This window comes from Rutilus rutilus (assembly GCF_951802725.1).
Source record: "Rutilus rutilus genome assembly, chromosome: 3".
In the NCBI taxonomy this organism is placed as follows: domain Eukaryota; kingdom Metazoa; phylum Chordata; class Actinopteri; order Cypriniformes; family Leuciscidae; genus Rutilus; species Rutilus rutilus.
The window spans coordinates 13,537,112-13,550,945 of NC_140211.1; the positions used below are offsets into that span (position 1 = coordinate 13,537,112).

At 37.5% G+C, this 13,834-nt stretch overlaps 1 protein-coding gene across 1 annotated transcript; it reads left to right on the plus strand.

Annotated features, from left to right (window-relative positions):
• The first annotated feature begins 42 nt into the window (after positions 1–42).
• On the plus strand, positions 43–13,771 carry anpepla (alanyl (membrane) aminopeptidase-like a). Its single transcript, XM_084403649.1, has 19 exons — positions 43–733; positions 1,635–1,777; positions 2,655–2,794; positions 2,929–3,055; positions 3,167–3,321; positions 3,415–3,528; positions 6,894–7,037; positions 7,138–7,203; positions 7,312–7,377; positions 7,488–7,666; positions 7,753–7,960; positions 8,108–8,163; positions 8,257–8,404; positions 8,538–8,629; positions 10,483–10,593; positions 10,989–11,156; positions 12,388–12,528; positions 12,610–12,688; positions 13,314–13,771. Exons 1-19 carry the CDS (start codon positions 126–128, stop codon positions 13,464–13,466), a joined length of 2,898 nt encoding a protein of 965 aa, XP_084259775.1. The 5' UTR covers positions 43–125; the 3' UTR covers positions 13,467–13,771.
• Positions 13,772–13,834: the final 63 nt, after the last annotated feature.

Below are 13,834 nucleotides of genomic sequence, written 5' to 3' on the forward strand. Positions count from 1 at the left end.
CTATTTAATCACACACTCACACACACATCAACACTGTCCAGATAGACTTGATCGTGTCCTGGCCCCATCATTAACTATATCTTTCCTCACAACATCTCCTGAGACTTCATTCTAACTCAGCAGTCATGGGGAAAGGCTACATCAGTAAGCCCATAGGGTTTGTGCTACTTGGGCTGAGCGTTGGAGCTGTGCTCACCATCCTTACTTTATCAGTGCTCTACGCTCAAGAGAAACGGAAAAACGAGGTAAACACCATAGACGAGACTGGTGTGGAGATGACAACAAAACCCTACAGCACCTCAGAAACCTCCAACAACTCAGAACCCTGGGACAAGTACAGACTGCCTGACAGCCTTAGTCCTGAGTACTACAATGTGACGCTTTGGCCTCGGTTGGTGACGGACAAGCATGGGATGTACATTTTCACTGGGAAATCTGGAGTGGCATTTAAGTGCGTGAAGGAGACCAACCTGATCATTATGCATTCCAATAAACTGAACTTCACCTTGACGTCGGAGATGCACCATGCCAAACTGATGGGTTTGGGAGGGACAAGCGCTCCGGCCATACTGAAAACCTGGTTTAAAACAGAAACACAGTTTATGGTGATTCATCTGAAAGAACAACTACAAGTTGGAAAATCCTATTGGCTCTACACAGAATTCCGTGGAGAGCTATCAGATGACCTCGGAGGATTTTACAGAAGCGAATACGAAGAAAATGGCGTGAAAAAGTAAGATGTGTAAAGCTATAATTACTGCTGAAATGACTTTGGTAAGAAAGAAGAAACTTAAACGTTTGTATTTTAACCGCTTATGTAATCACCATCAAGGTAATCACTTACACTAATTCTCATAAAAAAGATATAATATAATAATTATTTCATAAGTATAAAATGATTTATAACAAAACATTTTATTTTTAATATAATGCCTGTATTTAGGTAGTTGACAATTATTTTTATTCAACCTTTTTAATTTAGTATATTTATGTATAAGGTACAGGTATTTTAGATGCTGTAACAGATCACCATTTCTTATGCAGTATGTTTTTTTCCACAAATTTTTATCAACTTCTATTTTTTTTTTTGGATTAATTTACATTGTCCGGTGATGCATTTAATTTAAAATGTAATTTTAAAATGAAAAAATATATATATTTTATGTATCTCAATTACTATCAGGTCATGACAGAATTATAGCTCATTTAAAAAAAAGGGGAACAAATATTTACCCCCGGTTTCACAGACAAAAATGCATGCTTAAGCTGTTTTATCTGAAAGAGACTTGTACTGGCAGATCTTAAAATATGTCATTGTCATTGTTTTGTCTCAAGATGCATTTTTCACACATTTATAAAGCTACTTAAATGTCCTAATTTTACTAAGGTCTAATCCTGGCTTAATATAAACCCTGTCTGTGAAATCAGGGCTTAATGTTTACATTTTAAACATGTTTAAAATAGATCTAGAAATCTCACACCACAAGTCACTGCTGTATATTTTCATTGTTATTAAATTACTAAATATTTCCCAGTTAATTCCCTCGTATTATTGAACAAGACATTTGTGAAGACTAGCTAAATCACATAGCTAGTTCTTACAAACTTAACTAATATAACTTTCATTTTGGCAGAGTTGCTGCCACAACTCAAATGCAGCCCACTTCCGCCCGGAAAACGTTCCCCTGCTTTGATGAGCCGGCAATGAAGGCCGTGTTTCACCTGACTCTCCTACACCCTCCTGGAACTGTGGCCCTTGCTAACGGCATGGAGCTGGGTTAGTGCACACATCAGTGACAAATGTAATAGGTATTGAGGGCAAGCTAGTATTTTCTATTAATAATACTATAGAAAATATTAGACAATACTGACAATATTGCCTTTTCAGTTCAAACAAAGCTCGACATTATCATAGAGTCCATTTGCATATGCTTCTATACTCAGTTTTCACAATTGAAATACCTTTCTGAAAAAAATATCAAATTATGAAAATCCTATAATTCATGACATTAAGCATATGCTTCTTGATTCTTCAATGAGACACAGATTAAATGAGATTCTGAGTTCACAAATCTTTTGAAGTTGAAGACACATTGCCAACATGAAACACTTCAGAAGTTTAGACCTTACCAATTATGTCAACTCGACTGAAGTTTTTCCAAAGTTGAATAATGGTAGCCTTGATTGTTGGGTGTGGTTAATAACCTGCTCTTTTATCACTTACTGATGCTTTATTTGTCCCCATCAACAGTGTTATATAAGCACTGACGAGTTTTACATTGAACATTACGAACAATTATTTTAAATTTTTTTTTTTTTTCTTATAACTGCTTGGGGTTAGTAAGATTTAAAAAGTATTAATTTGATTCAGCAATGATGCATTAAATTGATCAAAAGTGACAGAAAAGACATTTTTAATATTACAAAAAAATCTATTTAAAATAGATGCTGCATCAAGGTCTTTTTCTATCAAGGTTTCCACAAAATATTAATTTTTACTGTATTTTTGATCAAATAAATGCAGCCTGATAGGTGAGCATAAGAGACTTCTTTAAAAACACACAAAAATCTAATTAACCCCCAACCTTTGAATGGTATTGCATGGATTTATCTGTAGACATTTTAATTCTTCACTCATATTCTCACGTTTCTAGGCACTGAAAGCATCACTATAGATAATCAAGAGGTTTTACTGACCAGATTTGAGCCAACTGAAAAAATGTCAACATATCTGTTGGCCTTCGTCGTCAGTGAATTTATCAGCATACAATCCCCAACAGAGGCCAATGTTTTGGTAGATATTCTTACTCTCTTGCTCTCTTCTTTCCTTGTATACAAATATTTTAAATGCAGACAACAAAATAAAAATGGGTATTAAATGTATTCATGTATTTTTCCACCAAATGCATAAAACACTTTTTTTTTTAGATCAGAATCTGGGGACGTAGAGAAGCCATTGAGAACGGACAGGGAGATTACGCCCTTAATGTGACATTCCCTATTTTGAAGTATTTCGAAAACTATTACAACATCAAATATCCTCTAGTCAAATCAGGTGAGAGTTTAAACAAGCAAGTTCTTTCCAAACTTCATTTCTCAATCTGTTACATACATAAACACTTAGGGGCCATTGGGGGGAAAACCAGTATTACTTTCTTATCCCTAGATCAAATCGCACTGCCTAATTTCGCTGCTGGAGCAATGGAAAACTGGGGTCTGGTCACATACAGAGAAAAATCTCTTTTCTACGACCCTAAAGTGTCCTCCAATAGAGATAAAGAATGGGTGATCACTGTAATCACACATGAACTTGCACATATGGTATGTGGACTATGTGGTATGTTTCTAATAGTGGTCTTTTTAAACAGCTTTAATTGTCTAATCAATTTAACTAATGGCAATAAATTAATTTAGTGGTTTGGGAACCTTGTGACCATGAGATGGTGGAACGACCTGTGGCTCAACGAAGGCTTTGCGAGTTATGTGTCAGTTCTTGGAGCGGATTATGCTGAGCCCACCTGGAATATTGTAAGTTTGTATTCACTATATCTATATATCTCCTGTATATCACTAAGTCTACATATCCCCAAGTTTAGGAAGATCATTTTTATGTTCACAAAATAGTAGCAAACACAATAAGAATACACTAGGAACTATTTCCTTTCGCTCCAGACTGCCAGAAGCAGTGCTGAAAGCACTAGTGGAAGACGAATACCTAGAAAGCGATACTCCTCTGAACGCTGCCCAAGATGTTGCCAAAGCACGTGAAGAATGACAGTGAATAGATGAGGGCGCACACTGCCCCACAGACTCGTACGCATGAGAAATTACCTGCGTCACCCAGTGCGCCAGTCTCTGTTTAGAAAGTGTAACATCTCTGCGTGTATCACTAAAACAGACAAACAATTGATCAGTCTTACGCCAGACTGCTGTCTTATCAATGTAAGCCTTCAAAGACCTAACTGGACATAGCTCCAACCGTATGTCAGCTTGATCTGGTGCCAGTGCAGCCAACACAATAGGCTGGTTCATAAAACAGTGGAGACAAAATCTTGGGTAGAAATGCCGGATTGGGCCACAATGAAACACTTCTCCAGCGCAAACGGGGAACTCGCTGATGGAGTGCACTCACACACTTTGCTGTTGTAATGGCCAAGAGAAATGCAGTCTTAAATGACAGCAATTTCATGTCAGACTCTAACATTGGATCAAATGGTGGGTGACACAAGGAATTGAGAACCATACCCAAGTCCCATGTCTGACTCCGCATGTCCCGTGAGGACACAGATGATTAGCTCCTTTCAAGAAAGAAAAAATCAGCTGCTCAGACCCAAGTGAAGAGTCACTAAACTCTGATCGGTGAACTGCTAAAGCCGCCACATGGACCTTTAGTGTAGATGTAGAATGCCCAAGTTCCACAAGATGTTGCAAAAAATCCAAAATACATCCCACTGAGCAGTGTAATGGATCACAGCTAGAACACCAGTCAGAGAACACCTTCCATTTACAAGCATACAACTTTCGCGAAGATGCCGCACATGCATTTAAAACAGTGTCCCTGGTCCTCACTGAACACTCCAAAAGAGGGCCCAATGGCCACACCCACAGTTTCAATCGATCTAGATGTGGGTGCCAAACTCGTCCTTCTTGCTGACTCAGGAGGCCTGGTCTGTTGGGCAGATGACAAGGTGGTCCTATTATCAGTGAAAAGCAGACAGTGGCCACAGTCGCGCACTTGACACAGAGTCCTCCAAATCAGTGGTGACGGCGTCCGATCACATCTACTGCCGCAGTCCCATACGTCCTCCATATCACTTGCACCAGTTCTGGGTGTAGAGTCCAGTCTTGTGACAGAGCGTAGCTCACAAGCAGGTTGTGTGCTTCCTGAAGCACACTCTGTGACCTTGTGGCTGTGCCTCAATGGTTGATATAAAAACGGTCACCTTGTTGTCTGTGCACATCAAAATATGTTTGAAATTGAACAGTTTGAAGGTGAAGGGTAAGAAACACCGCTGTCAACTCTAGGACATTGATGTGCGCTGTGCGGGTGGAGGTCACAATAGTAATCCTCTGACAAGAAACTCCTGTGACCAAGGTGCTAGGGCTTGCATGCAACAGTGTGTGACTGATTTTCTCGTATTTGTCTCGTATTGGACACAGACGTTTTTGAACGAGCCATCGCTGGAAAGGTCTGAGCCAGTGGTACTACTGTTGATGCTGATATGAGCTTTCCCCAAGAGTCTCAGAAGAGAAATTTACTTCTGAATACGTCCCAAACAGAAGACGACTTACAGTCCTCAGAATTGACCTTATTCTCTCTGGAGTTGGAACAACCAACATCGAGACAGAGTTGAGGACAAGACCCATAAAACTGGTCGACTGCTTTGGGTCAAGCTTACATTTGTCTCCCATGAAATTACATCCTCGTTATTTGATTCTCTCAAGCGCGAGGGATTTTCCACCAGTGCTTTCAACACTGCCTCTGGCTGTCTAGATCGAAAGGAAACTGTTCTGGTATTTTCTTTTTTCATGTATGTTTAGACCTACACGAAAATGATGTATTAAAAACGGAAAAGTTTTTCCTTCGCGTTTTTCATGTACAGACAACAACGTTGTCAATACAATCCCCTTCACACGGATCCACGAAAACGTCTAAGAATGCTGTATTATGCATGTCAGGCTAGTAGTTGGCAAGGTCACTTTGCAGAGAATCACTACGCGCCAATAGACTGAACAAGTAATATGCATGCACATGACGTCGCCGTTTTCAAATATTTGTGTTTTTGTAGTTTAATATGGTTTACACAGTGACGATAAGTGTATCGTTTTCAAAAACTTGCACTTTGAAAACTGTTTTCAAAAGTTTGCATTTTCAGGCCCCCACAACGTAAATGAACGGCCAAAACACACAAAAAGTTTAAAACGGCGTAGTGTAAACGGCTCCTTAATCTGCAGTTTTCAGCGTCTTGCGCCATGAACCATTGTTTGAGTATCCCGTTAAAAATATTTATGTTTCGCAAATACCCGCTTTCTGTTTTCCAACGAAAATTGCGTGAATTAAGCCTTGCAGATGTGGCTTGGTAACATTCCGTGATTGTGCCATCATGAGAGGGTGTGTCATAGAGGCAAGGTATGTGCCGTCTAGGTGGTTGCAGCACTGGGGACTACAAACCAAGATGGCCACCTAGTCCCGGACTACAGTTACCTGGTTCCTCAGCGGTGGGGACACAGCTGTTGCGAGTGAAGCTGTCCCATGCCCAGGAGAAAAGCTGTTAATAAACTGAGAACAGAGAGACTGGTTGTTTTTTTGTTAGAGAGCATAAAGATCAAATTGAAGAGTGTTTTGGTTAAAAAAGTTTTGGAGATTTGAGTTGATTATTAAAAAAAGGCCAATGACTTGATCTCTGCCTGGACTCAATTTGTGAAGCAAGCAACACACACTTTGGTGAAACCCTGTCTCTCACGATGCCGCAGTGATATAAAGTCAAGTAGCTCAATCAATATTCATTCATTGTAACTTTGCCAGATTAGCAGAGTGTGTCTTCCTTTCACCCTACCATAAATGTGTGGGCTATGGGGCGAACGTCACATAACATAATTGATAATCATGAGCAAAGTCAAGATCGTTTATGTTCTCTTTATAGAAGTTACTGTTAACACATTAAAAGTAATTTTAATAACATTAACAAATAATGCTTAACAGATAATTTGTTAAAATACATAATGAATGAATGAAGATGTAACAAGATAGCTGTCTTTTCTCTCTCTCTCTCTCTCTCTCTCTCTCTCTCTCTCTCTCTCTCTCTCTCTCTCTCTCTCTCTCTCTCTCTCTCTCTCTCTCTCTCTCTCTCTCTCTCTCTCTCTCTCTTTCTCTCTCTCTTTCTCTCTTGAAGAAAGATCTGATGGTGCAGCAGCAGGTTCAGGGTGCATTTCAAGCCGACGCTTTTGTTTCCTCACACCCGCTGTCTTCAAGAGAGCATGATGTCAATACACCGGATCAAATCAATATGCTATTTGATGAAATCACGTATAGCAAGGTTTCCATCATGTGCTAAAGACAATTTGAAATAACACTATTAAGCAGTGTTATATTGCATTTGTTTTTAGTTAACGAATAAGGATACATTGTTGTTGCAGGGGGCTGCAATACTGAGAATGCTGTCTGAATTTCTGACGGAGCCTGTCTTTGCTAAAGGACTTCATGTATGTGTATTTTCAAGTGTTTGATGTTCTAAAGTTTGAGCTTTTATGATACATTCGTGCGACTGAGTGACTTTTTCTTAGAATAACACTTTCACACGATTTCCACAGAACTACTTGAAAGAGTATGCATACAGCAACACTGTGTACACAGATCTTTGGGAAAAACTGCAGGATGTAAGTTGCAAAACTGATGCAATGTATTCCTTAAATATTTGCATAAGTGTGTTTGTTTTTTAGCCATAATTTGTATTATAATTTGATTTGTATAAAATCTATTTTTTTAGGTTGTAGACGCAGATTCAAGCATCCAGCTACCAGCCTCAATAAATGAAATTATGAATCGCTGGATTCTTCAGATGGGTTTCCCTGTAGTAACTATTGACACACAAACAGGAATTATCTCTCAGCAGCACTTCCTGATAGACCCAGAGGCGGCAGACAGCATCATGACATCTGACTACAAGTATGTTTACCCTGACAACATTTGTTCGGATTCATGTCCTATTGTTTCAGAACTTGTACTGTGTGTATCTTCAAAAATAATTGCAGTTACGAATGGTTTGTGCCAATCACCTGGATGAAGAGTGGTAGCAACATGGGTCAGCACTGGCTGCTTACTAAAACTGCTTCATATGAGTCCATGAAGACAGATACTGACTGGGTATTGGCCAACCTGAATGTCACAGGATTCTACAGGGTTAATTATGACTCCCACAACTGGGAACGTCTTTTTACACAACTGACTTCAGATCATAAAGTGAGTATCTCATACATTTAATTAAGTTAAAACATTCAGCATATTCAATATATATATATATATATATATATATATATATATATATATATATATATATATATATATATATATATATATATACATACATATTTCCTTCTATACACATAGGTTATTTCAGTTCTTAACAGGGGCCAGATCATCGATGATGCATTTAATTTGGCGAGGTAAGCTCTCTTCTCCAGAGATATTTAATCAATGGACATTTAATTTGCTCAAAATAATAAAATTGATTTTCATCTGAATCTGATCATTCATAGGGCCGAGTTAATCAACGTAACCCTGGCTCTGAGAACAACCAAGTATCTCTCTGAGGAGAAGGAATACATACCATGGGAAGCTGCAATAAGAAATATGGACTACTTTTTCCTCATGTTTGAGCGATCAGAAGTTTATGGACCTTTGCAGGTATACACACACACACATATATATATGCATTCTACATTATTAATAATTTTCAATACCCAGAGTCAGAGAATGTTCATTCAGACCTGTACAGTACGAAATGTGTTTGTTTAACTATTTCTTTAAAACACTCCAGACTTACATGCGGAGAAAGGTGCAACCTCTTTTTGACCACTTCAAAGTTATCACATCAAACTGGACTCAGAAACCCCCAAGATACACAGACCAGTAAATACAAGATTCCCTCTTTCACAGTTTATTCTAAATAATACTTTAGTAACACAACACATCAGTTATAACTTTAACTATGACCACAAAATAATTTTAAAGGGGTCACATCATGGGAAATCAAATTGTTCTTGATCTTTGGAGAAAAAGTGTTCAACCAGGGGTGTCCAATCCTGAAGGGCCGCTGTCGTGCAGAGTTCAGCTCCAACCCCAATTAAACATACCTGAACCAACTAATCAAGTGCTGTGTCTCAATTCGCACACTATCCATCATAAACAAATTCAAATTGGTGCGACTTAAATCGTAGTATGTTGAAATGAGTATTCCAAAGGTACCCAGATGGTCAACTATTTCCGTGTAGAATTCGAAGTGCCAATCCATGTATAACCTCCTCTGATCCTACTCGACTCGACCCTCTCAGAGCGGGATTTGAACCGCTGTCTCTGGCATGGAAGATAAGATATTTGTCAAGGAGGCTCAGGATCTGTTGCACACCAAATCCTCTGACATTGTCCTGTCAGTAATCCTCCCTACTATCTTCATGTGATAAGTGAAATCTGATGTACTATAATGTAACAGACTACCACAGCAAGCCTAGTCATGTCCCTTTAGCATGTGATATTCATTTTCCGTGCCTTTCCGGATATGGAATTAGGCTTCGGGCACATCCCTACTAGGCATACTAGAAACTTCCAGGCAGATGTGTTAAGGCAAGTTTAGAGATAAACTCTGCAGGACAGCGGCCCTCCAAGACTGAGTTTGGACACCCCTAAGTTAAACGTACTATGAAAACTTCCTCCTCGGTAAAAAAAGGAACATTTATTGAAACTAAGCAACTCATTCTGTATTGACAACAGACAGACCACAAAAAGACATGAACATATTGAGGAAATGAGGAAATATATACTATTGCAAGAACAATGTGGTAAATATGAATAAGATGTGAGGAAATCTGTAAAATCTTGTGCAAACCCACTGGTAATTTTGCATGCAAAGATGATGTTTACATAAAAACCATATAGCCTAGGCACAAATGCAAAAAACAGGGGTCGGAGTGGAATATGGTCATATAAAATTTAATTATTACTGTTATTTTTGGTCCAAAACCATTACTGACACTTTACGTAGACCACAGTGGAAATAAAAATGATAAAAAATTGAAAATATGAAATGACCACTTTAAAATAAAGCTGCGTCCCAATTCAGAGAATGCATCCTTTTAAGCCGATTGTGCCACAGCGGCGTGACGAGTACTGTCCCAATTCGAAAGCTCCTTCAAATGCGGCTTCATTTCCCGGACAATGAAGGATACAACAGATGGACCCTTCGCGGTCTACCCTACCCCAGAATTCATTGTGCACCGGTGACAACAGGATTTTTTGAGAGAAATTGCCGGATTACACTTAAGTAGTGGGTTTCAACTTACTCAAATACGTAATGATACAAATGTAAAAATAGAAATATATATAAAAAAGCAGTTTAAATGTTGACTTGTATTTTACTAAGACACAATTTTATATAGTTTCTTTATTATGTACAGAAATGTACCAAGGTGAACATATTTAGACAGTTTTGTTTTCAGACAGTTGAATATAACTTAAAAAAAAAAAAATAAGTCCAGTACAAACGTTACTGCTGCTCGTCAATGGCAGCTTTTAGATTTGCTAGACAACAAGAACAGTCCTCCGTAGGCTAGACCGTCCCATTTAACAACGCTCCATCCGAACTTAGCGGCATCCTTCGAAGGATGCAGCCTCTGAATTGGAACACAGATTATATCACTTCTGTTTCATAAATATTAGTGATGGAGGTTACTGAAACATTGTCTGATTTGTGTGAATTCTGTTTATAGACACAACCAACTGAATGCTATTTCAGTGGCCTGCAAAACTGGAGTGAAAGAATGTTCAGAGCTCACTAGGATGTGGTACAGACAATGGATGAAGAACCCTGACAGTAACCCGTATGACAGTAACCCGCTTCTCTCAGCCCAAAATCTAAATATAGTACATGCCAGTTCAGCTTTGTCTGCTTCTGCTAATTCACTTGAATTCAGTTCAGTTCAGAGATTCAATTCAGTTCTGTTACAGTCAGAATTCAGTTCAAGCCAGACAGGTTTAATTCTGTTCATGGGAGTGTAATTCAATTCAGTTCTACTCTGTTGCTAGTTCAGCTCTTTCTAGGTCTATTCACACTATTGACAATTCAAGTCAGAAATCAGTTCAAACTAGTTCAGTTCTTTCTAGGTCTGTTCATTCAAGTATTGATCACTTCAATTCAAGTCAGATCACTTTAGCTCTTACTGGTTTGGTTCTGTTCAGTTCATTTCAATCTTTTTTATTTAATTTTTTACTCAAGAATTCCCCCAAATCTGAAGCGGACGGTGTACTGTAATGCCATTGCAGCTGGTGGTGAGGAGGAGTGGAATTTTGGATGGAAGATGTTCAAGAACTGTACTGTTGCTGCAGAGGCAGAGAAACTGTTATTTGGTCTATCATGCACTAAAGAGACCTGGCTGTTAAACAGGTGAGCCCTATATATACGGCATCCTAAAAATGTTTTTTTTTTTTTTTTTTTTGGCGGGGTCAAAAGTAATAATGTTTCAAAAGATTTCTATCTCAATGTTTCAAATAAATGCAGCCTTGATGAGCATTAGAGACTTTAAAAACATAAAAAAAATCTTACTGACCCTAACCTTTTGAACAGTGTAGCATGTATGCGAGTTAGAAGTCTGTTTATTTCAATGAATTTGTTTTAAACACCACTGAAGTGCCTGGGAACATGCAGCTTTGTATGATGCGTTGATGTAATTTCTACTGAAAGAGGAAGCTAAGGCGGGAAATATTGAATTGCTCCTCCCCCTTTTCAAATAGCCAATAGCGTTTAGTTTACCTCACAGACTGCAAGTCGTACTTGACTGCACCATGGAAGCGAATCCGAGCGGTGATGATACGTTGGATTGTATGAATAAATTCTAGCCATTTCATTCTTAACCAACGTACAGTTGGAAAACGGAATAAAACTCAAGCGTTTGATTAACCAAACACACATCTCCAACCCATATTGCTCCGTGACGTGTCAACGGTCGCTTTGACCAGGTGGTGTTTATAGCATTGGGGGCGGGACGCTTTCGATTCTGAGCATTTAAATGGACAGAAGATATGATGAGAAGCTGAAGTCCGCAGTGATGTCATAAAAATCCGTGATCCATTTTAGCGGAAGTGAGAGACTGTAAGTCTCCTAAATGTGAATTTTGTTATTGTTTTGGAACACACCAGCATATTTATAACCTTAAGGCAAACATATTCATACTAAAAGCAAAAAAAAACGTAGGGTATTTCGGGGAACATAATATGGTCAAAAAGAGGTTGCACCTTTCTCTGCATGTAAGTCTGGAGTGTTTTAAAGAAATAGATAAACAAACACATTTCGTACTGTACAGTCCTGAATGAACATTCTTTGACTCTTGGTATTGAAAATTATTAATAATGTAGAATGCATGTATATATATATATATATCTATATATAGCCTATATATTGTAAAAGAGTCAAATATGAAAATATTGCACACAAATACTGTATATAGAATATTCATATTGACACTGCGTTTAGACTGATTGTTCAATGAGGTTTTGGAGGTGGCGTGGCTTTTGCTTACTCTGAAGAAGGGAGGGTGGGATCTTATGCTTTCAAAGCTAGCTCAAGTCAATTTGTAGATTTAATATATACTCATGCAATTGCCTTTTGTTTTTTAAAGGTACCTGGAATACACAACAGATCCAAACCTGATTAGGAAGCAGGACGTTATCTTCGCTATTGTGTATGTTGCGGGCAATGTAATAGGGCAGCCGTTGGCTTGGGACTTCGTCAGAGTCAACTGGGAATATATAATTAAAGAGTAAGTGGTGCATTTCCTTCTTTCAACAAAACATGTAGTATTTACTCTCTACTGACTTTTTCTGTTACGTAATCTCTATAGTTACGAAACAAGATCCTCATTTGATAGATTGATTCACGCCATCACAAAAACGTTTTCTACAGAACTTGAACTGCAAAAGGTTTGTGCTATTTTAATAAGAGGTTGCTTTGGGGATGGGTCAAATACAAAACAAACATTAATACAATGCCATTCAAACGTTTAAGATTGGTATGCTTTTTTCACTCTCTCTTTGTGCTTACTAAGACTTCATTTATTTGATCAAAAATATAGTAAAAACAACAATATTGTCAATTATTATTACAATTTTAAAATGTTCTATTATATTTTAAAATGCTGTTTATTCCTGTTATTATTTGATTAATAATCACAAATTCAAAAGAACGTTTATTTGAAAAATGTTAAAATGTATTTGACATATAAAATTAATTATTTTATATTTATATTTTTATATTTATTATTTGATCAAATGTACTGTAATACATCCTTGCTAAATAAAGATATTAATTGCTAATTATTTCGAAAGTTAATTTAAAAAAAATACTGTCCCCATACTTGAACAGTAGTTACTATATAATATTTTGTATTTTTAATGTATACTTGAAATTAATGGTCTGTTGTTATGCTGTAATCTATTTTTCTTTTTTTCTTGAGATGTGTCGTAGACATAACACGTGTCTTGCTGAAAATATGAAAATGTGTGTATTTATCTCTTTCTTTCTCTCTGTTTCTTTGGCAAATCACAGTTACAACGATTCAAAGAGGAAATTGCAGCGAGCAGTTTTGATACTGAATCGTATGCAATAGAACAGGCCATTGAGCAGGCTAAAGCCAACTTTAAATGGGTATCTGAAAACAAAGTGCACGTGATGAATTGGCTGATTGAACAGTCAGTCTAAACGCAGTGTCAATATGAATATTCTATATATTTGTATACAATATTTTCATATTTGACTCATTTAAAATATATATGTTCGCCCTGAAAATGAATAGAGACTATCTAATAAAGTCTGATTATCTGCTGTTCTGTGCCTCTGAACATATTAGATAATTAAAATATTTTGTGGTATTTTATTACTCATTTATAATTCTGAAGTCAGTCTTTACTCAAATTGTTTTGCAATAAATATCAAATATTTTTATGCTCATAATCTCTAGTCTTATTGTGAATGTCAACTTCAAATAAAAAAGTTTGTAATTTTTCATTTAATTGTTTTGTGTGTGTTTGTGAGAGTGTGTGTGTGTGTGTGTGTGTGTGTGTGTGTGT

What these genes read in the sequence shown, in the direction of transcription:
- anpepla (XM_084403649.1), top strand. Translation starts at nt 126, where the DNA reads ATGGGGAAAGGCTACATCAGTAAGCCCATAGGGTTTGTGCTACTTGGG. An exon ending in ATATCCTCTAGTCAAATCAG is followed by an intron (nt 3,056 to 3,166) that starts GTGAGAGTTTAA and finishes TCTTATCCCTAG; the next exon opens with ATCAAATCGCACTGCCTAAT. An exon ending in AACTGACTTCAGATCATAAA is followed by an intron (nt 7,961 to 8,107) that starts GTGAGTATCTCA and finishes CTATACACATAG; the next exon opens with GTTATTTCAGTTCTTAACAG.